Here is a 22,263-nt window from a genome sequence, read left to right on the forward strand (position 1 = left end):
TCAGGATTTCAATCAACTTCTTTTATTTTGAAAATCTCATTAAGCCACAGGAATCTTTCTACAGGCCGGGCAAGATTTGCATAGTGCCATTTATTACACTTCTTAACTAAAAACAGTAACTTTATGCATCAAACACGAACAGAGTGCAAAGATGCAGCTTACATGAAGCATTTAAATATCGCAAACACACAAAAATATGTTTTAATTATTCCTGTTCCACTTGTTGCAGCATACTTACATGCACACACATGAATAGATGCATGAACACTTTATACATATCACTAGATAATAGAACTGCAACTATAAGTCCAATAATCGATGAGTTCATCAACAGAAAAATTATTTTAATTATCGATTCGTTAGTCATTCATAAGTCATATGTCATTTTTCATGCAAAAATGTCAGAAACAGCTGTTTTCAGTGTCAAATATGGAAATTAAACTTAATATATTTTGGTTTTGGACTTACAAAACAAGACGTTTTAAGACAACTTAGAGTGGGATGGACATATTTCACAATTTTCTGAAATATTATAGGCCAAACAGTAGATGTAAATCTTAAAAACAGGTTGTTTCTATAAAAAAGAACACTAAATACTTTCCTGAAAAAGTCTGACAGTTTTGTAATAAACAAACAATGAGATACAATTTACATCTTAAGTGAGATACTGGCTCCCTCTGCTGACCAAAAGGAACATTACAAATACAAACAAATATATAATACATTCATTAAATAAAGTCTTCTGTAAATCTAATTCCCTCAGAAAAACATAAATAAAAACTCTTAAACAAAAGTCTCTTGTTTACAACTTCCAAAATACAATTACTTAATCTCACTGTCCATCCTCGCACCAAAACAAGTTACATTCCAAAACAAAACACTTCCTGTTACATGATCAAGTCTATCGTAACAGGATTTTAAAAAACACTAACATTAAGGAGAGTCAATGATCGTTTCCTACAGCTGTTTCTACACCAGCAGGTGTCCGCAGGCCCAAACTATTTTAAAACACGGTCTGTGTGTACGGGCACATGGACAACACACACATGCCAGAGAGCGAGCTATGGCAGCAGCCTCAGTGAGTAAAGTGCAACATGTAAAGGTACCTGTGGAGCTCCATCAGGTCACAGAGGTTTGGGTCGGGTGACCTGCTCGGAGTGGTTTACTCCAACATGGGTTCGTCGTCGTCATCGTCGTCGTCAACCTGCAGCCTCTGGAAGGGCCGGGAGCCAGACGGGCGGCGGAGGCTCAGAAACCTGAACAGAACTGAGGAGAAACAAGTCCTGTAAGTAGCGCCCGAGGATTGTGGGGATGTGAAAACGTGAACACTACAACGTCTTAATGGGAGTCTCAGAGAGTTAATACACAATATTTCAGACTTACCAGTGATCGTACTGAGCACCAGTAGGACGCCCACCACCAGGCCGATGACCAGAGGGACATCCCAGCAGCTCTCAGCAGCCAGCAGGCAGCGAGCCCGGTTCAAGGTGCCGTTGTTGGGCTGCGGGGGCACCGACAGCAGGTGGCACATGAGCGGGATAAATATCAACGCTTTTTAAACTGCTGATCCGATAACCCTGGCGGAAGCTGGGCCCCGACGCTGCCATGAAGGGGTGCATGCTGGGTAGGGAGTTGTCATAGCCGTGATCGCCAACTGCGGGAAGGAAAGCGAGTGAGAGCTGGTGGGTGGAGGCGATTACAGGTGACTGGGTGTGGCGATCACAGTATAGAGAGAACAATTAAGAGACATACATCTTGGCAGCTTGTCCCCTCGCTGCACTATGGTCCAGCCCTCGTCGGCGACCACTATGATTGGCTGGATGCGGTCATTGTTCCGGTAGTGCAGCCTATCAGGGATGGACGATTTCATATATGCAGTCATGTGAGCGTTGCAGTTATTCAGCAGTTTGAAGACGGCCTCTGGATCTGCAAAGCACATGCACAGAAATAAGCGTTTGTGCGAGCAATGCTGTGAAAGTACCACTAGAGAAAGGAGATGCAGATTGTTAGCTGACATGCACTTGGTTACCTTTTTTTGGAATGAGGGATGTGACAGGTGAGAGGTCCACCAGTGTGTAGTTGTCGGGGTGGAGGCAGGAGTCCAGCTGTATGAGGCGGTCGGCCGAGCACTGAGCCATGCCGTGGTCACTGGTTATCAGGATGTTGACGTGACCCCAGAGGCCGGTCCGCTTCAGCTCCGAAATCAACAGGCCGATGTTGTCATCAACCTGATCGCAAACAAAGACACACGGCCATCAATAACTGTTTCCATCAAGCAAATCTGAAGAGATTAACCCTCAAGCCTGCTGAGCCGTTGGGTCACTATATCACAGCCATAGAAAACATGATCGTCTCTCAGATATCTGTTAAAAATTATGGGACAGGACACCTAAAACATTTTATGACCAACAGTTACAGAAACGACAACAACTACATCGACAAACAAACTGGGTGGATATGAGCTCAGCTTTATTTATGTGATAAGTGCCCATCGTCTACATTAGAAGCATGAGAGACTAATGGAAACACATGCTTTTCAGGAAGCTTTTGTGTCAGGATCAAGTGAACTTCTCTGAGATTTGAAGGATAATCAATTTACTGTACCTCCTTCAGCGCTTTGCTCATGGCAGTGACGTTGTCAGGGCCGAATATGTGACCTGTCCTGTCCGGCTCTTCCCAGTAGAGAGCTGCAAACTTCACTCCGGGCTCCTGGTGGAATTGGGTGTATGGTACAGAATGTCAGACAATGGCTACTAAGCCTTTCACAAATGTTATTACCTTGTGCACTAATGTATCATTAACAAGAAGTTAGTACAGCGATGGAGCAAAAACAAGAAAAGCAAGGTTATATATATATTACACCAAACAGTGAGCTTTAAAGTAACTTTTCTACCTTATCGTTTCCCAAAATCCAGTTCGTCACGTTCCCTAGTCGTTGTTGGAACGTCACACGATAGTCGTAGGGAGCGAAGTATGAAGCTGTGCGATTGCCGATGGTCACGTCGGAGCCGGGCCACATCATGGTCGCCGTCTTGTAGCCGGAGTCCAACGCCGTGAGCCAGAGGGGCTGAGCCTCGCTCCACCACATCGGGTCGCTGTGGTTACTGACGTGGAAGTGCTTTTGGGTCACAGGGTCGTACATGTTATTGGCCAGGATACCGTGGGACTCAGCGTACAGCCCGGTCACCTGGAGAGGAAAAACAAAAACGATACTATTAGTTTTATTTTAATTCCTGTATTTCATTGGTCAGGCACTGATGGCGTCCTAAAGTCACTTAGCAAGCAGCAGCGTTACCAGGGTGTAGTGGTTGGTGAATGTCTTGGTGATGAAGACGTTGGTGAGCTGCTCCACCAGGACTCCCTGGCTGTACAGGAGCTTCAAGTTTGGCATGGGGAACCTCTGCAGGTAATCCGCTCGGAAACCGTCGAACGACACCAACAGCAATGGCGGAGGACCGTGCTGAGCCGTGTTATTTTCTGTGGCCGAGGCTCTGACGCCACACAGGATGCCCAGCAGTATTTTTAGTAGCATCCTGAACAAATGTGAAAGAACAATTCCATGTGAGTAGACATGCTGTGATTAAACAAGACCCATTGTTTGAAGGCTTCCGACACAAAGTGGGATGTCTTACAGGGACAGTTCACACCAAAAATACATATTTTTCCTCTTAACAGTAGTTATCAATCTAGATTGTTTTGGTGTGAGTGGCTGAGTGTTGGAGAGCTTTCTCTCAAAATATAATGGAAGTAAATGGCACTCAGCTTGTGGTGCTCATAGCTCACACTTAAGCTTTCAAGGGAAAGCTACAAATAAAAAAAAGGAAAAGGAACTGAGAACAATCATGATGCCAATAATCATTCTCACGCACAGAAGCACATAGAGAGAACGTGAAACTCTTTAAAGACAATACTATACTTATAGTGATCACTTCATGCTGCACCAGTAGACAAACAATCTACTACTTTAGATTTATGAGCTAATTTCATGATTGTTAGCATGTGCAGGAATCGAAAGTGAATCAACTCATGCAACATGTGGGTAGTGGAGGAACTAGTTATAGCGGATCCTCATGGTGGAGTGTGTGTAAAGGGATCTAATCTTACAACAGTGTTGTTTGCAGTTTTGCGAGTTTCGGTTGACTGTTTATTTTTGTGACTAAAAAACAAGGAGGATTAAAAACAGAAACTTATTCATATTAAGTCATATTAATTTCTAGGTTGTCACAAATCAGCTCAAGAAGGGGAGACCAGTCAAGTTAAAGTGCCAATTAAGAATTGTATTATATAAATAAATTAAAAAACATAAAATTATGTTTATATAATATAATAAGGGCGAGACGCACCTTACTTCAAGGTAATAAAACTGGAAAACATTCTTCAGCAGCCAATGATATGAGTGATATGAAAAACCACAACCAGGAAGTCCCCATTCTTGACGAAAAACATCGAAGAAATGACACTAATAATTATATTAATAAATACTCAAGACAATGTAGAAGTCAAACGAAGAATGGGTGAATGTAATAAGCATTAATTTTTATTTTATTTTCACTATTAGCATAGAAGCTGGCTAGCCGCCTACATAGCATCATAGACTATATATAGCTACAGTCTATGCATAGCATATGTTAGCATGTTAATGTTACAGCCATTCACATAATGCTAGCACTGTGTTTAATAGCCTTACCTGTTACAGGGCTGACATGCACTTGTCCTCCAGACAATATCGTTGAATAACTTTTCTTTTCAGTCTATTTTTCGGAGCAACATCACTTGACTTCCTCAAAATAAACAAACGCTGAGACGTTGTCGAGCTAACTGTTAGCTAAATAATATCCGGAAACGCATTTCAAAATAAATCCTTCCTTGCAACGCCACACACTGTAATACAAAATAATGACATTTTTGTCATTTGTTTTCTATATAAATATCAACTTAACTTGAATTTATGGGAAATAAAAATCCATGGGGTATACAAGTGATTTAAATTACGAGTTTTAAAAACACATGCTTTTGTTTTGACGTAGCAACTGCGTACCTCTGCTCTTGTTATGGCCACCTTGACGTAACCGTTGACGGGCGCCTTAACTAAATTGGCAGTTCAAGCAGCCAATCAGCGTTCAGATTTGGGGGGCGGGACAAGTATTGGTAATTTTGTTGTTTGATGCACACAGACATTTTGAAATCTTTGAATGTTATAAGAGTTGAATTATAATTATAATAGCCCAATAAAAGTGTATAGCCAGCTATACACAATACACACCCGTAGCATTATATTGCAGCATTGTATTGTATTAAAAACAATAAGTCTCTGTGCTTATTGATTTGCTTTTTTAGGGTTTGATTTTACACACATTATCAATCTTTTGTTGTCCATAAAACTGAAATGGCGGGTGTTGAACTAAGTTTTTAGAGCTGTCCCCGCTCACATGTGTATTACCTTGTGGTGTATCTTAAAGGCAACAAAAGTAAGTTTAAGGTCTATGCAAAGCATTGAAGTGCACTGCATGCTAAATTAAACTAAGTGTAAATCAGTTGTTGCATAATCTTGATAAAAAATGTTGAAGATAGTACTTTAAAGACACACAGTGTTCTCATAGCCAGTAAATAATTAACGTTTTGAAGCTACTAGCTCTCACTAACTATAGAATATATGACAGGTCTATTGAAGTTGTATTCTCCTTTAAGGATCACCACCGCTTTGCCTTCCCAGATCAAAGTCCCTAAGATGCTTTTTGATAAGGTAGGTACTGTTGGCATCACACTCACTCTGCTGTACAGCTTGACACGCTCCACCATCTCACGAGGACCTCGGTTTGACCTCTTCACCCATAATGGATCCCGTGTACGAGACCACCAATGTCACCTACGAGAACACATCATCAGGTATATATGACTTGACCTACGAGACGCCCTACGAAGAGCCCTGGTGAAATGAGAGCAGAGTACGAAAACACTGAAGGGGCCAGAGGACTAGTACCGGCTCCCCCTGCTCTCCCCCCACCTCGCCCTCCTACAGAGGAGAGGCGAGGCAGTTCCTCCTCTTCCTCATCCTCCTCATCCTCCTCATCTTCCTCGTCTTCTTCTCATGATGAAAAGGAAGAGGAAGGAAAGACGGAGGAATGCAAGAGGGAGGAGGAGAAAGAAGAGGAGAAAGAAGAGGAGAAAGAAGAGGAGAAAGAGGAGGAGAAAGAGGAGGAGAAAGAGGAAGAAGAGGAAGAGGAGAAGATAGAAGTGGAGGAGAGCATCATAGAGCTGAATTTGGAGAGGAGATCCCCAGAGGCAGAGGCAGACAAGGGGAACTCTTCACGCAGATCCTCATCTTCATCATCCTCATCCTCATCATCTTCATCCGCCTCTGAGAAGGAAGCTGAGAAGAAGCCAGAGCCGGATAAGGACAGACCTAAAATCCAGCTTTATGTTAAGGTAAGGGAAGACATTAGGTGAATCCGAATTAAGGTTCAGTTTAATCTCTGTGACACTTTAATGTGTGTGCGCACGCAGACAGACATGCAGTTTGCATGCTCAAACTAACTACCTTTGTTTCAGCGATGTCATAAACCTCATAATCACATTCATATCAGTTGCTTATGAACAAGTGTGCAAGGTCAATGAGTATCTCCTAAAATATGTGTGGGTGTGTGCGTGGTATGTCCAGAGTTGGAGAGTGGTGCTATTGTTTGGGCCTTCTACTCCCTGTGCTGCTCACACACACGCTTCTAATTATAGGTTGTCATGTTTAGTCATTGTGTGTGTGTGTGTGAGTGTGTGTGTGTTCCAAATATAAGTTGAACTGACAAGAATGTGCTGGGACAGTAAGGGATGGTTCCTGTCGCATGGCCTTGTCGTGTGTGTGTGTGTGTGTGTGTGTGCATTATTACATATCTATCTAAAGTGAACATTGTACCTTCACACATAAAAACACACACACACACACACACACACACACACACACACACACTTACTGAATTGATTACACAATCTGCACATTCCACACTAAAGTCCAGTTTCAATGGATTACACAACGAATCATAAATCGTAAACTTGAAACCGTATAAATGATATCAATATAAGCCGAGGTCATCGCAGTAAGAGGGACTGAGGTCGACTGTTGGCAGCACAAAGCCTCCAAACTATTTTAATGCTGACTGACTCACATGCTTTCTTAAAGTGTTCGCATTGCGTTAGCATTGGAGCCTAGCATTAATTACTTAGTAGCTTACTTATTTAATATAAAGACAAATCAAACCTTCTTTAAACTGAAACCCAACAACTTATTAACATTTACACACGCTGTAACAATCTTTTCCACAACCAGGCGATCCAAAAGTCATTCTTATCAATGCATTATTATTTATGTAAAAGCATATCTAAGTTATTTATTCCCCATAATAAATCATTAATTATGGCTCCTAAACCATTTATAAGAGAGTGATACAATGTTTCAAATGTACAGCTTTCATAATTATAAAATAAAACACACATCAAACAATACACCATTGTAATTTACAGTTTATTTGTTAAAAATAGGTAACCTCCATTGTGAAGGATTTATACCTGGAATAGTTTCAGTCAGTAACGTGTTCCAGAGTTGACAGCCCTTCAGACGCAGGCGGAGAACTCCCAGCATGGCCCCCCCTGGGTGCTGATGAGTCTGAGAAGGAGACGATGACTCGCTATGATTCAAAGTCACCCACTTGGTCTTTCAGTGACACCCCCACCCAACCCCTCCCCACCTCACCCAAGGGGGCTATTTTTGCCCGACACTGTCACGCCTTGCTGAGGCCTCAGGGGAAATATTGAACCTCTCACACACACACACACACACACACACACACACACACACACACACATTCTCGCTGGCACTCGTCCTCAGCTGACAGTGCTGCCATGGGACCAAGCGGACTTCACCGCATGGACCTGGAGTAGAATCTGCTGTAAACTGACACGGCTCTCTCACACACACACACACACACACACACACACACACACACACACACACACACACACACACACATTTGTGGAAACAAAACACACAAGCAAATCGTGTTTTTCTTGACCATGACGGATACTGCAGCCGAGGAGGACAAGGACCCCGATATTGAGCTATTTGTCAAGGTGGGGAGTTTTGTGTTTTGGTGTTGACACTGGATCTGTTTTCTTCTCACTTCTAAATTCTGTACAAACTTTACTTTTTAATTCTGCATTCTGCCTGGAACGGTGCTTTTATTTTAGTTTAGGTAGTTTTAGTTTAAGTAAACTGCATTTGCACACTATAGAATCTGTAAAGAGTGTGTGTGTGTGTGTGTGTGTGTGTTGGGGGTGGCTCCTTCAAGCGTGTGCATGCCATGTTGTTGTTGTTGTGTGCTGATTTTCCATGTGTTAACTTGACACCCACGTGCATAGACAATCTCTTTCTCTCTCTCCCCATGAATTATTACTGGAGTCCTTTCAGTTCAGTATTGAGAGCTGCAGCTTTGAATAGTTTGAAGGTATGATACAATATGTGTTGGTATGTAAGTGAAGGATTATTTATACACAGGTTTTATAATATATATATATATATATATATTTATATATAATAACTTTACTTGGACAGTACCTATCTAAACAAGGTTACAAAGTGCTTCACAAAATACAAGAATACAAGATAAATAACTATAATAAACGGTCACAATGATGAAACAATGAGCAGGTTGAGCCCCATGCTTTGTCTTTATGCTAAGCTAAGCTATCTGGCTTTTGCCTCTATTTTACTATTTAATATACATTAATTTGCATGTCTTGACACATTTTTGCTGACTCTTTTAGAATGCATGCTAAACAGTATCATTGCATGGTGGAGCAGTTAAAGTGCAACCGATTTAAAATGTCTACAACGGTAATGTGACATTGACTCATTTGCTAATTAACTTTCCTGATGTTCTGAAATGAATGGACAGAAACGGCTGCACGGAAAGATAGAAATGCTTCTTGTTTGCAACTCTTTATTTATTGGAGTGAAACATCGGCTCGTAGAAAAATAGGAATTCTTTTTGAGTAAGTAAAAACAGTAATACATTAAATCTATGATTTACAGGTGAATTAATAAACACGTATGATGAAAAAGCAGTCGTGCAAATGTGTTTATTACAAGTTCACACAGTGGTTGGCTCTTAATGTAAAGTGTACAGGATTTCTAGTAACTGGGCTGAATGTATGTTCTGCCAAATGAGAGAAGACTCGTTGTCTCAGAAATTAAGTGTCAGTTTCTCAAAACACGTTTGAAGTTCAGTGAAAGTGTTCCTTTGGATTGACAGGATGATTTCCATAGCTGATAACTGCTACAGTATTGTCCAGTAGGAACCAAACAGGCAGTGAAGCGGCTAATGGAAGCACTGTGGATTATTCATGCTGGACTCCGTGTCTCATTACAGTGTCCTATTGCAGCTGTGCACGCACACAAGCATGCATATTCATACTACTACTATTCATACTATTGACCATATGCCAATTATAAATGTGTGTATGTTCACACAGACCCAACTTCAAACTAAAAAGGGAACCAATTCTTCTTCTGGTGGAATTAAGAGTCCGGTGTCAGGTGGTGCAGTTGTGTTTGATACACAACATTCACACACTCTAAATGTAAATATAGACATCTAAAAACTATTAAGCAGTGCATCAGTGTGGCTATAGATTGTGTCTAACACTTGTGTAGCACTATAAGTGTTTTACCGCGTGTGTCTGTGTGTGTGTGTGTGTGTGTGTGTGTGTGTGTGTGTTCCAGGCTGGGAGTGATGGGGAACGCATCGGAAACTGTCCCTTCTCTCAGCGCCTCTTTATGATCCTCTGGCTGAAAGGTGTCGTCTTCAATGTCACCACTGTTGACCTCAAGAGGTAATGATATCATATTGTACGTTTCATATCTTTGCTTAGAAAGAAAACTACTCCCAGTGCATTAAAATTAAACCATTCCCATTTCATTACGAGGCCAAAAAAGAAAAGCTCTCACTTTCTGTACGAGCGCTTGAAGACACGTCCTGTATTGCTGAAAAGACAAAGAGGATCGTTTGTTTACTGCAAGCTGGGATTTTGAAATTAATTTCATTACAGATTTATAGAGGTTGTAAAATGATTCCACTCTGATTAGGAAACCGGCTGACCTTCACAACCTGGCCCCGGGGACACACCCGCCTTTCCTCACCTTCCAGGGGGAGGTTCTCACTGACGTCAACAAAGTAGAGGAGTATCTGGAGGAGATGCTGACCCCACCAAAGTAGGCCCGGCACACATAAACACACGCAGGAAAAGGAAGTAGGCTGAGCAACATCCTAACTAACAGTGCTCCCGTTTCTTAGGTATCCCAAGCTTGCAGCAAAGAATCGGGAATCAAACACAGCAGGAAATGACGTATTCGCCAAGTTCTCCACTTACGTCAAAAACACAAGACCGGATAAAAATCGAGGTAAGCACCATTAATATACATCAGTCCAGCAAGCATATACAGCAAGCCAGAAGGGGGTAGGGGTCCTTCCCCAGAAGAAAAGGGAAATAATGAGGCAATTTTCTGCAATTTGACATTAAAAGACTAATTATAAAACTTCACTAGCACAGTAATCTCTGGCTTTATGTTAGGGTAAATGCTGTAGGCTATATTTATTTAGAAATGTTCATGTCAATTATTTGTGCCGTTATGGAGAATGACAGCTAACTCTTGTCTGCTTCCAACATTTATAAAGAGGAATACATTTATATAAGACTACAGGCAAAATGCAGATTTAGAGAACATGAAGCCAGATCAGAGACTTTTATAATCATCCTCTTCTGATTGGTCTGGAATAGTCTTATAGAAAGAGGGAATACTTCATTAAATCGACACATTTCCATGGAGGAAACAGCCCATCACCATAAATCAGGCTTTCTGCCGACTTGCACCCCACGAAATGTGTGTAGCTGGGAAATGGCATTTCTAATCAGTAACCTCAAGTTCACAATTAAATACATTTTATTATCAAATAAGGAAACCAGAAAATGTTGCTGAAAGAGATAACACCATATACAGAAAATAGCAATTTAAAAGTATTAAGAAATAGGAGTAAGACATACTTTAAACCTTTTACTATTAAAAGTTTTAAGTGGGATGAGGCTGCTAAATGGGGGGGGCAGTGCTACCATATAATATATATCATTTATGATCCAAACAGAAGCACTGATTTATGACCTTTGTGACCTTGTGACGTGTGTGTGTGCGTGTGTGTGTGTGTGTGTCTCAGCGTTAGAGAAGAGTCTCGACAAGTCCCTGGCCAAGCTGGATGAATATCTGCTGGGTCCGACCCCTGACGAGGTTCTGGGCGGACGCCACAGTGGAACGGGAGACTCCAAACGCAAATACCTGGACGGAGATGAACTGACGTTGGCGGACTGCAACCTTCTGCCCAAACTTCATGTTGTCAAGGTAACCTGCTTTGGATTGGTTTAGTTTATCTTTTTGATTTTGATGTTTTTTCGTGTTTTTTTTTACATAACTTGTCCTCGGCAGGTGGTTACGAAGAAATATCGGAACTATGACATCCCGTCTGAATTCAGGGGGGTGTGGCGCTACCTTAGCAACGCCTACAGCCGAGACGAGTTCACCAACACGTGCGCAGCTGACGTGGAAATCGAGCTGGCCTATCAGGACGTTGCTAAGAGGTTGGGAAAGTGAACGCATCACTACGTCACCGTTGTACCTCTCTCTCCTCCATACACACACTTTACAAAGGATGTCTCCAAGAAAAGATGAGGGGTTAATCATTATTTTGAAAGGTGGTGTGTATGTAATCATACTGACCGTAAACAAATGGTAGTCTTGTCAAATTGATGATGATTGTCAAACCACAGCTGTAACTCGGCTCGCAGGTTGTGTGCACAGTGAGAATTATATCCTGCAGGTAAACAGCTTGGAGAGTGGTGTTATTTCTTTTTTAAGCCTTTTCCAAAAACCAATAACAAAATAGCATAAGTGTAAAGAAAGGCGTAAACACTTAAACAGTGTTTATCTGCTCTAACGTGCCAGAGCAGAACGCTTGACAGGAAACAGTAATTAAAGGTGTTGGGGCTGAACAAATATTTAATTGAAGATGTCAAAAGTTAAGGAGGAAAATAAATTGTAGTTTGTGATAGCAGATCTGCAGGCAGCCGATGTTGGAGGTTGTGTGTGTATTACCCCTTTCTGCTCACGTTAACTTGCTTATTAAACCTAAATAATGTCACGTTGTTCATTTGCTTATGTTATATTAATAGTGGGATGCATAAAGCAGGGTTTGTGTTGTGTTGTGCAAGAAAGTGTTAACTGTTATTGTGATTCAGCCAAAGTAATTTATCTTTTATTGGGGCGGTGTCAGCTTTGTAGATTTTAGAGATATCTCCCTCTTTTTCTTGAAGAAGCAATGATTGAAAGTGTCTTTACTGTATCATACGGATCCGTGTCTGAAATGGTCACAGTCTGAGTGTATTTCAGATCAAAACTATACTTTTTAAATCGATAAATGAGCCGATAGAAACAAGACAAACAAACCAAGTTTACCCCAGCTGTTGTGTTGTCATGTCATTTTAATTATGAGTGCCTTACTGGGAATCAAGCTCTGCTCTGCCTTCAGCTCTTTATGTCTGTACAGTAAATTATATATGTCTGAATATAATATGAATATGAATGATTGATGTCATCAAAGGACTTCTCCTGCCCCACAGAGCTGTGTGATATTATAACATTTCTGTAAATGATTGTAGCTTGACTATATTCCTATTCTTTCTGATGATAAGAACCATGAACTCACTGTGTATATGTCCCCTATTTGAATAATAAATCTATTTTCTCAGAGACTGAGCTTGAGAGTTGTGTTTCTTTTTCACTGGAAACTGTCTCATTGATGTATGAGTGTTCCCTATACAAGAGAATGAACGTGTCTCTACCTGAATAATATACAAAGTGAACATTTTACTAAAGATTTGTTTATGGAAATACATGCAAAGTCATCTTTGGGGTGTCATGCTGTCCACCTTATGCTGAGTCATATCTTATTTCATTTTATTCTGACCTCTCACATTATCAATAAACTGGATTAAATAAACCTTAAATATCTAAGAATGAACAATCCCTGAAGCCGCTGCTGTGTACACGTTTCCTCCACCTTTTGCTTTCAGTGTTTGTTATCTGCTCACAGCAGGTTCGCCCTCTCTTTATCAGCCTCTTTTCATCCCTTTCCACCTCACAGTTTTATATTTTGATTTTCTGAATACTGCTTTAGATCTGCTTCCCACAATAACTGCCAGATGAGTCCAAAAATCACAGCATTTCATGTCATTAGAGGACAAAAGGTGTCTTCTAAAAGTCAGTGTTTTCAGTAACTTAGCTGCATTTCACATAAAACATAACAATACAAGGGGCCCAGTTGCCAGTAAAGTCTTTCTTTAATGAAGTCTAATTATCTGACAGCCAGCAGATGGCAGTAAACACAAAGCCTTTTTTGGTCTGTGACAGCATGACATATAGTTAGGGACCGTCCTGTGTTATGTCTCCTCTCTCTGTTCAGGTCCAGTGTTTATATCCATTTACAGATATCCAAATATCCTATAGCATTATTATATTATATTTATAAAGCAAATAATTCTAACTATGGTACAACTGTCTCTGTTTCTCTGGCTATATAATAATGTCATTAAATTATATTATATTTCTTGAGACCTATTGCTGTTAATTAGTGAGTGATTTGTAGTGACGAGTGCATCAACTTTATTTGAACTTTATTTAATATATGCCTCACTCATTTGCTTAAATAAAAGTAACAATAAACTCTGCAAAAACACTCCATTACAAGTTAAAGCCCTGCATTGAAAATGTTGCTTAATTCAAAGTATGATTTGCAAAATGTAGTATTGTTGTTTTGGTACTCAATGCAGAAAATTAGCTCCTGTAAGTATTTATTAAATAATACTGTCCATGCAGGTGCGTTTATGTAATGTTAGCAGCAGTTTACTCAAATACTGATTTATTTTTACTTAAATAAATGTATTTTATAACTTTAGTTACTTTAAAGATTGAGATTAATAATTAAAAATATAACAACAAATAATTGATCACGTATTATTATGATTATTATTATGATTATTATTATGATAATTATTATGATTATTATTATGATTATTATGATTAATATTATGATTACTGTTATTATTATGATTATTATTATGATTATTATTATGATTAATATTATGATTACTGTTATTATTATGATTATTATTATGATTATTATTATGATTATTATGATTATTATGATTATTATGATTACTGTTATTATTATTATTATGATTATGATTATGATTATGATTATTATTATTATTATTATTATTATTATTATTATTATTATAGGTTAAGATTGTATTGATACCTTGGTGAAATTCACAAGCCCTGCAGTATATATAGTAAAAAGCTCCTACTTTACCAGCTGCAATAATGCATTAATAATTATAATTAAAAAACATAGCATATATTATTCTGAAATGGGCCGTGTACTTTTATTTTTGGTACATACAGAACATTTTGATACATACAGAACATTTTGATGTGAATACTTTGTTACAAGCTCATCATACATTATATGGAATAATCTTAATTTGTCAAATAAATGTAGTGGGGTCAAACGTACTATGTGTATTGTACAGGCCTGTCTCAGAAGTATTAAGTGGCAGGGAACTACCTGAACATGAGCCTGCACGTTTTCTCGGGGCTTTAACAGGCAGACGGTCCCTAAACTGTCACTCGGGGCTTTAACAGGCAGACGGTCCCTAAACTGTCACTCGGGGCTTTAACAGGCAGACGGTCCCTAAACTGTTACTCGGGGCTTTAACAGGCAGACGGTCCCTAAACTGTCACTCGGGGCTTTAACAGGCAGACGGTCCCTAAACCGTCGCTCGCGCTCTGCAAGTGGGCAGAGCAAACACAGACAGGCTCGTGCGCCGCTGTGCCTGCAATCTTTCCAGTCTGCTCAACGCAACGACGTCTCCTGCCGCTCTCTCCGCTGGATTTCAAGTCTTATACCCACACCATATCACCACAGTGGGCTGCCGACACACACCACTAACCAGGTAAGACCTTCTCTGTTCGCGTGACATCGGAGCTCGTGTGTTTTTAAGGACATACCGCGGGAAGAAGAGGCGCAGTGTTTTAGCTGTGTGTGTGCTCGGGAGTGGGTGACTTGTCATTGCGGCGTGTTTTGATGGGAAATGTGTGGTGGTCGACCGAGCCAGCTAGCCTTTTCAAGCCTCAAAACAAAGCTAATGTAGCCAGAAACAATGGTAGCTTGCGTACAAGTCGGCCAGCACACAGTACAGCGAACCATAGAGCTGGAAAGCTAACGGCAACGCTAGCTTTTTAACGTTTTAAAAACCGCCAGTTGGGGAATCTCAACGGCAAACCGCCGCAGCGAGCAGGGGGTCCCATTGTTATTACACGGCCGGGTTAGCTAGCTTATAAAGAAGTAACAATAACACGGAGATACTGTGGATACAATCATTGTGTCGGGAACAGGTTGTTCAAGGATAACGTTCAACTCCAAGTCATGTCCAGGGAAATGGTGAGTGGTTGTATTTGCTCTTAGCTATTTGTAATTGTATGTTTACAATATTCACAAAGCAGCTTGACTGACAGCAGGGTTATAAAACAATAACACGACTGAGACACATGTGCTGAAAAAAGTAAATGGAAATTAATCCTGTTTGTTGTTTTAAATGACTATAACCTATGCATTATTAAATTACATGCCAAGGTTATTATGTTCTTCATGTTTTACAACTGTTTATGTATGACTATCAGTGGTGAACAGCAGTTCATTTACTCAAATTTTCATTTTCAGCTACTTTATACTTCTACTCTTCTACAATTCAGAGACATATTGTACTTTTTACTGAGACGCTGTTCTGGTTTGTGTATTAGCTCACTCTGGCTCTTTGCTGAAGCACTTAGCTCACCATTGCAGTCCAGTAATGTCCAATCTACCCCATGAGCAGTCTCATATAAGCAGGTTATGACATGCTGATTTAATTATATGATTTGTGTCATTATTATTATTATTATTATTATGCAGGCTGCCTATATGAGTGTGTGTGTGTACTTTCAACAAAAAAGCTTCGCCTTAGAGATGCTTGTGATTCCAGTTTTTGTGGAGAGGACAGATTTCCCTACTTGGACCCAGCAAGTGTACTGACCATCCCAAGGTGAGCCACCAACTGCCTCTGGCTTTAATAAAGAGTTCTTTCAGCCACCTTTTTGCTGGAGCTCTTGGGATTATAAATCCTGAGGAAAAGGAGCTTTGCTGCGGTGGCATGCTTCACTGGCAAGTAATCGTTGGGGGGTACGTGAGGGGGGGATGCATTGGTGGGCTCTGTTAGAGAGCCAGCAGAGGGATGAGGAACCAGGGATTGTAGATGGAGGGATCGGGGAGAACCAGCTGTGATGATGGATGCCATGCAGGGAAGTGGAACATTTGGCCTTTCTGTGATTAAAGGGCTTCTGTTGTCGGAGCACAAACGCATACACCTGTCTTTCCTGTGTGGCCACTTACTGATCACTAAGCCAGAAATTCCTGTACCTCCAAAGTCAGCGTTCCCTAGAAATGATTTGACCTCAGATGTCATGAAATGCCAGGGTCAGTACACGGTCTACTTGACGTCAGAAGAATGCGATAAAAAAAATCAGCTTTTTGGAAGAAGATTGTGCCATGTACGTTGCACTTTAGCCAGAAACCCACTCCACCTTGGTACTCTACTCTGAAGAGGCTCTTTCCCATCATGCAAAGCACATTTACAGTCAGTCTACTGTTTGGAGCTCTGCAGTTGCAAAGCACTCATTTATTCGTGAAGCTGCAGAGAGATGTTCAGTGGTAGGGCGAGTCACAAAGCCTACAGTAAATCCTCCCGAAAAGCTGTTTTCACAGCAAAATTACTGAAGAGGAATTTTCATTTCATTTTTGTCTCATAGACTGTTGAAAGGTTTCACTAATAGGTGGAACAATGAAGTATAAATAGTTAAAATATTGTCATGACTCACAAGGGTGTGAGACAAGTAAATACTAAAGAAATGTTGGTATCTTCTCAAACCTGAAATACTGGAATCATGACATTTTATGGTTGTAAATTTGTAAGTATTCATAAATTTGCAGCTAGGAGCAAATGTGTGGAGCTGGCTTTTATTTTATGTCACAACACAAGGATTGAAAGCAAGGGCATTTTGCCACTCCTGACTTCTTTAAAGGGTTTTAGAGGATTTGGATTGCATTAAGAGTGAAGACCAGCATTAGGATTAGTTTTATGTTCGGGAAAGTGTTATAGGCATGTAGTGCAGAGTGTTAGGGTTTTGGGATTTAATGTTGTCAGTGAAGGCCCTCACAGAAACGTGTTTGTTTCCTTACATCTCATTGCATAACAGTATTATCTATTTCCATTAAATGCTGCATTTAAGTCTGAAAATACTTAGATTTTATGTAAAATATTATGTTGCTTCTTATGTGTGTGTGCATCTTTTTACATTGTTCTACATATTATCATGATGCCAACTTGTGTAGGATAACTTCAGAGCTTGTATGTGGTGGAAGAAGAGGAAGTGCCATGCACCTTCAGCACCTCATCTTTAATTGCTCCCTTCACTCCGGGCTTGTGGACATGCTTGTCCTTTTTGGGTGGTCTTGTCCTCGCCCTCGCCTCTCATGGCATGTTGTGGCAGGTTAAACCTGTCCAGCTAGTCTTAGTAAAGTGATGCCTTTTTTAGCAGTGTTTTTTTTTAATAAGCATTGTAAAGTCCTTAATGGTAACAAAAGGTTTTAAAAGTTTTAGAGCGTGCAAAGAGCTTGGGTGTCGTTTGCACGTGTTTGTTAGTGGCCATAAACATCGAGGGGAAACACAGGGTCAAAGATCTGATGTATAGAGCAGTTTATGTAAAGTCAGTTTTGCAGTTCCTGAGTAGTCACAGGGTGGTGTTTGCCTTCAGTGTCTCACAGAAATATTGTGTAGAGCCCCACAACCTACAACAAGCTATCCTATCTGTTGCCTCCTTTGTATTTGGCTTTTGTATTTTCTTATTACTAAGGAAAGCAAAATGGATTCTTCCGTGTATCTCTAAATTATGCTCATTACATTCATGTTCACAAAAGCAAGACAGCTACAGACGCAGTACAATTCTATATTAAAAATAAATCCAACATTGAAAGAAGATTTCTGGGTCATCCTCCTAATTGGCTTATTTTTCCATGAGGATGGTGTGAGTATGTTTGGTTTCTCCCGGCTCCAAAAGTGCTGAGGCGATTTCTTTAGTGAGGACAGTCAAGAGTTCACTGATTCTCGCCCAGTGTGGGGGAAACGTTGGTCTTTCCGGACACTCTGGGTATTTAAGCTGTTCCTGAACGTTCTCCCGCGGTCACAGCTAAGATTGGATTTTAGGCTTCCAGGGTGGAGCTGAACTTCTTCCTGTAGAGGTCAAGGTAGTCAGGTGCTGGGCTTTAAACTCTGTGATTCACTGCATGTTACTGAATGATAGAGTCTAGGAGTGAAGCTTGAACCTCTCCTTCTTGTAAGGATAACCTGATATTACATCATAGGATTCTGTGATGAACATAATTTGCTTTTGATCTTTTTTTACATTTACAGAAACATGATCTAATCTATAAAACTTGAATACCATTCTTACAGACTGAGGTAGAGGCAGAGATTTGAATGTGCATGTAAATCACATAACATGTAAATTAATATGTGCTTGTGTTTACTTCCTACTACTGCATCAACTTCCTCTTTAATTTATTACCTGACTTACTGGAAATGCAAAGTTTGTTTTAGTTTTTTTATTCTCCTCCCCCTTCACAAAAGGCTACATACATTTTCATGGCACCCTCACTAGCAGATTCTAGATCAATCATTTAATTGTTTGCTCAATAATTTGTCAGTAAATAGTGAAAAACATCCATCCCAGTCTTTAAATGTCTTGTTCTGTCAGTCCAAACCCCAAAGATATTCAATTTAATATGAAATAAAACAGAGAAAAGCTGAAATCTCCATATTTGAAAGGCTAAAAACAGCATTTTCAAAAATATTCAGCGATTATTTTTCTGTTGATCGACCAATCAACTAGTCGTTGCAACTCTATCACATATGAAGGATTAGGTCTTGAAATTGGTCCCTTTTTTTGAAGGAACTGCTTGAGCCCATCAGTGACTCAATAAAGAACACGTTAACATTGATCTGTGTGTCTCTCACATTTTAGATAAACTCCCTGAACGTCGCTGCAGGGAAACCCTGTCTCAAACACGGGGTCAGCTCTTGATATCTGGTTACGAGCTGGATTCACACCAGTAAGGTGGTGAAGCTGCAGCAGGGCCTGTTTCTCTGGAGGGCCTAATGAATAATTAAGAGGCGGGGCTTATGTGAAGAAGTCCATTAAGATGCAGAGACACACCGGTCTCCATGGTAGCAGGGCTATATTATCAGGATCACGTCTCCTTTGGCGGGGCAACAGGCGAACTAGCACACTCTTAGTCTGGGAGAGGATGCATGTTGACTGGAATGAGGAACTTAATTTTCCTGGATTTTGAAACGATACTAGAAAATAATCCAAAACCCGAAGCCTTTATAAGCGTCTGTGCCAAATGGAGCTCTGTCACAGCTTCAGTGAGAGAAAAAGGTGGGCTAAGTTAGGCGTCTTGAGTCTTTATATTCGTATTGGTTTTTAACTTTTTATGTTGTATGAGAGTGTATTTCTGAAAATATTAGACTATTATTTTACAGTAGAGCTGCAACAATGAGTTGATTATTCGACTAGCTGATCGATAATTGATTAGTCGTCAGAGTAATTTTTACCATACCAAATGCCATATTAAACTGAATATCTTTGGGGTTTGGACTGAAGAAACAAGACATTTAAAGACCTTGGACTTTGAGAAACTTAGATGCACATTTTAAAACTATTTTCTGATATTTTACAGACCAAATAATTCATCGATAATGACATTAATCGCTAGTTGCAGCCCTAATTAACAGAAGAACAATTTAGATAATCATTAAAGCCTTTGTACACCCATACAGGACGTTTTAAGATATTCAGGTTGAAGGTGTTTTGAAACGTATTGTAAGTCGCTTTGGACAAAAGCGTCAGCTAAATGACTTGTAATGTAAAGGTGAGAGCTTTGACAGGAATTAATTAGGTCACAAATATTCATCTGCCAGTAAGTTATAAGTAGTAAATGATAAAGGTGAATTTTGTCACGCTCTAACAGGTGCAACAAAGCTAGCAGGAGGCTCAGGAAGTTGTCAAATATTTAGTCTGTACACACAATAAAGTCCTGAGAAGAGGTCTAATCAGCCAGATTACCTGAAAACACCTGTGTGAGTGTACAGCGACTTAAAGGCTGGTTCCAGGTCCTCAAAAAGTAAAATATGTTCTGATCTTTGGCACTTTTGCTTGACAAATGTATTAATTTGACGGATTATTTGATTGTAAAGAAAAATAGTACAGATGTGGAAGTGACCTTAAAGATGTCACCATGGCCTCTGAACCTTTTTTAAAGGACTGTCATTATACGCTGATAGAGCAACCAATTGATAATAATCTATAGTTTATTTAATAATGAAAGGTCATCACTCATTTTGCAGCTCCTTGCTGCCGCTGTCGCACCCCATCCTTTAAAAAGTAAGGCTGCTGCCGTCACCACCCGAGAGCTCTGACGTTACCTGAGTATGAGAAGTCAAGCTTTATGGAAGACTATTTATATTCAGGAGAAAAATGGATACTTTTTCAAAGTTGATCCATAATTGATGGCCAAAGCTACATTTAGAGCATATTTGACTACTTTCTGTGGTTATGCAAGACGCTCTTAGTGTATGTTATTTCAGTTCAGTAAGATGCTGCCTCTTATTTTTAGACCTGGAGTAGCGCACTGGAATTAATCCGGACCTCACCTTTTATAGAATATCCCCTAAACTACGCTTTTTAAGGAAGTTATTTTCAGCTCCAATCACAGATGCAAAAGAAATGGATGGAGTCTTTACCTCACACAGCCATCTGGCCTGGTCTTAACAATTCAGCATATGACAGAACAAGGACAAAAGCTGTGTGATTAGGACTCCGCCTGAAAGATATTAAAGCTTGAGATGATTATTTTGACAATGATGCGATATCATTGTTTACTCTTAATCCCTGCGACTTTACCATAAACCTGTTACATCTGCACACACAGGGAGAAAAATCCTGATTGCTGCTACAGCCTAGATCAATCCTGTAGGTATTTGTTAATATGAACAGGTATTTCTGAAAGATGGAAACTATAAAAATAAGGATCTACTTTGTAGAACTTCTGGGTATTCAGTGTGTCTGTCACAGGAAACCTTTTGAAATCAAATCTGTAATATCAGAATGGCATCACTTAGAAAATAAGCATATGTGTGATCTTTAGTTTTCCATCTTTCAAAAATGTGTTTGTTATTTTCTGCCAAGGGAACAGAGCCTCTTTGTTTCATGTCTGACTGGGCGTATCAGTGTGGTCGATGCCTGAAACTGAAAAACAAATGCAATTTTCGATCTGAAATTTCAGCTTTGCTGTCCCTAACAGGAAAAAGTCCTTTTGTAGCAGATATGTCAGGACAGTGATTCCTCCCAGGCTTGAATGATTCAATTGTTTCTGTCTTCACCGCCTATTGAAGCTACAGGGTTTTGTGCACTGCTACTTTTTCACACAATAAAATAACCATTCACCAGGTTGTTACGTTATCATCTCAAGTTGGGAAGGGTCATATATTCTACAACCTTAGCTGGCTGTCAACACCGTTTCACTGGGCTCCCTGCCAGACAACTTAAGATCCTGAATTAGAAAGCAGATATATGCTCTGTTGGGGGGTGAATAGCTGCGTCGCCCCTCTCTCTACGGAGAAACTGCCTGTTTCGTAACAAAGGAGAGATGTTGCGTGATCAGTTTCAGTGTTAAATAAGGAAATTGGGTTAGACATGTAAGCCATCTCCGACTGAGAATGTGTGTATTCAGAAACTGAAGCGTGAGAGTTAATGCTCTGTGTAGGTTTTGGCTCGTGCGTCCTTACAGCGATGTACCACGGGGTAGTCTGAGCAGCGTTCCTCTTCGATGAGCAGCCCCAAAACCTCCCATCCTTGTCGGCGTCTAACTAACGAGTGCTTCCAGCCTTTTCCTGCCACCTCCAACAGAGTCCCAAGCAATGAGAGACATCCGATGTTATCAGCACTGCAGATTGCAC

General features: G+C 40.2%; 3 protein-coding genes across 9 annotated transcripts in view; 2 read left to right on the forward strand and 1 right to left on the reverse strand.

The window, feature by feature from the left end:
• On the reverse strand, positions 1-4,953 carry enpp4 (ectonucleotide pyrophosphatase/phosphodiesterase 4). Its single transcript, XM_029452219.1, is given in 9 exon segments — positions 1-1,266; positions 1,384-1,537; positions 1,539-1,654; positions 1,753-1,926; positions 2,030-2,228; positions 2,605-2,709; positions 2,894-3,187; positions 3,296-3,533; positions 4,688-4,953. Coding segments are annotated over 8 exon segments (1,383 nt in total). The 5' UTR covers position 3,533; positions 4,688-4,953; the 3' UTR covers positions 1-1,162.
• Positions 4,954-7,900: 2,947 nt separating this feature from the next.
• On the forward strand, positions 7,901-12,847 carry clic5a (chloride intracellular channel 5a). Of its 2 annotated transcripts, XM_029448368.1 has the most exons (7): positions 7,901-8,118; positions 9,520-9,627; positions 9,770-9,879; positions 10,133-10,258; positions 10,341-10,447; positions 11,256-11,437; positions 11,522-12,847. In XM_029448368.1, the coding sequence occupies exons 1-7, from the start codon at positions 8,062-8,064 to the stop codon at positions 11,684-11,686; spliced, it is 855 nt and encodes a 284-aa protein (XP_029304228.1). In that variant the 5' UTR covers positions 7,901-8,061; the 3' UTR covers positions 11,687-12,847. The 2 variants fall into 2 exon arrangements, with proteins under 2 accessions (XP_029304228.1, XP_029304237.1); XM_029448377.1 differs by lacking the exon at positions 9,520-9,627 and having other exon boundaries at positions 7,902-8,118.
• Positions 12,848-14,922: 2,075 nt separating this feature from the next.
• Positions 14,923-22,263, forward strand: part of mgat5 (alpha-1,6-mannosylglycoprotein 6-beta-N-acetylglucosaminyltransferase) — a 65,640-nt gene continuing 58,299 nt past the window's right edge. For 4 of the 6 annotated variants that reach the window (XR_003833544.1, XR_003833547.1, XM_029450071.1 and 1 more), the window contains exon 1: positions 14,924-15,105. The gene's annotated coding sequence lies outside the window, so the exon portion shown is untranslated. Of the gene's footprint in view, positions 15,106-15,187; positions 15,594-16,173; positions 16,234-22,263 lie in introns of those variants that run through there. The other 2 variants (XM_029450082.1, XM_029450091.1) reach the window with 2 other exon arrangements.

The sequence above is a fragment of the Cottoperca gobio genome, chromosome 2, assembly GCF_900634415.1.
Source record: "Cottoperca gobio chromosome 2, fCotGob3.1, whole genome shotgun sequence".
Lineage (NCBI taxonomy): Eukaryota > Metazoa > Chordata > Actinopteri > Perciformes > Bovichtidae > Cottoperca > Cottoperca gobio.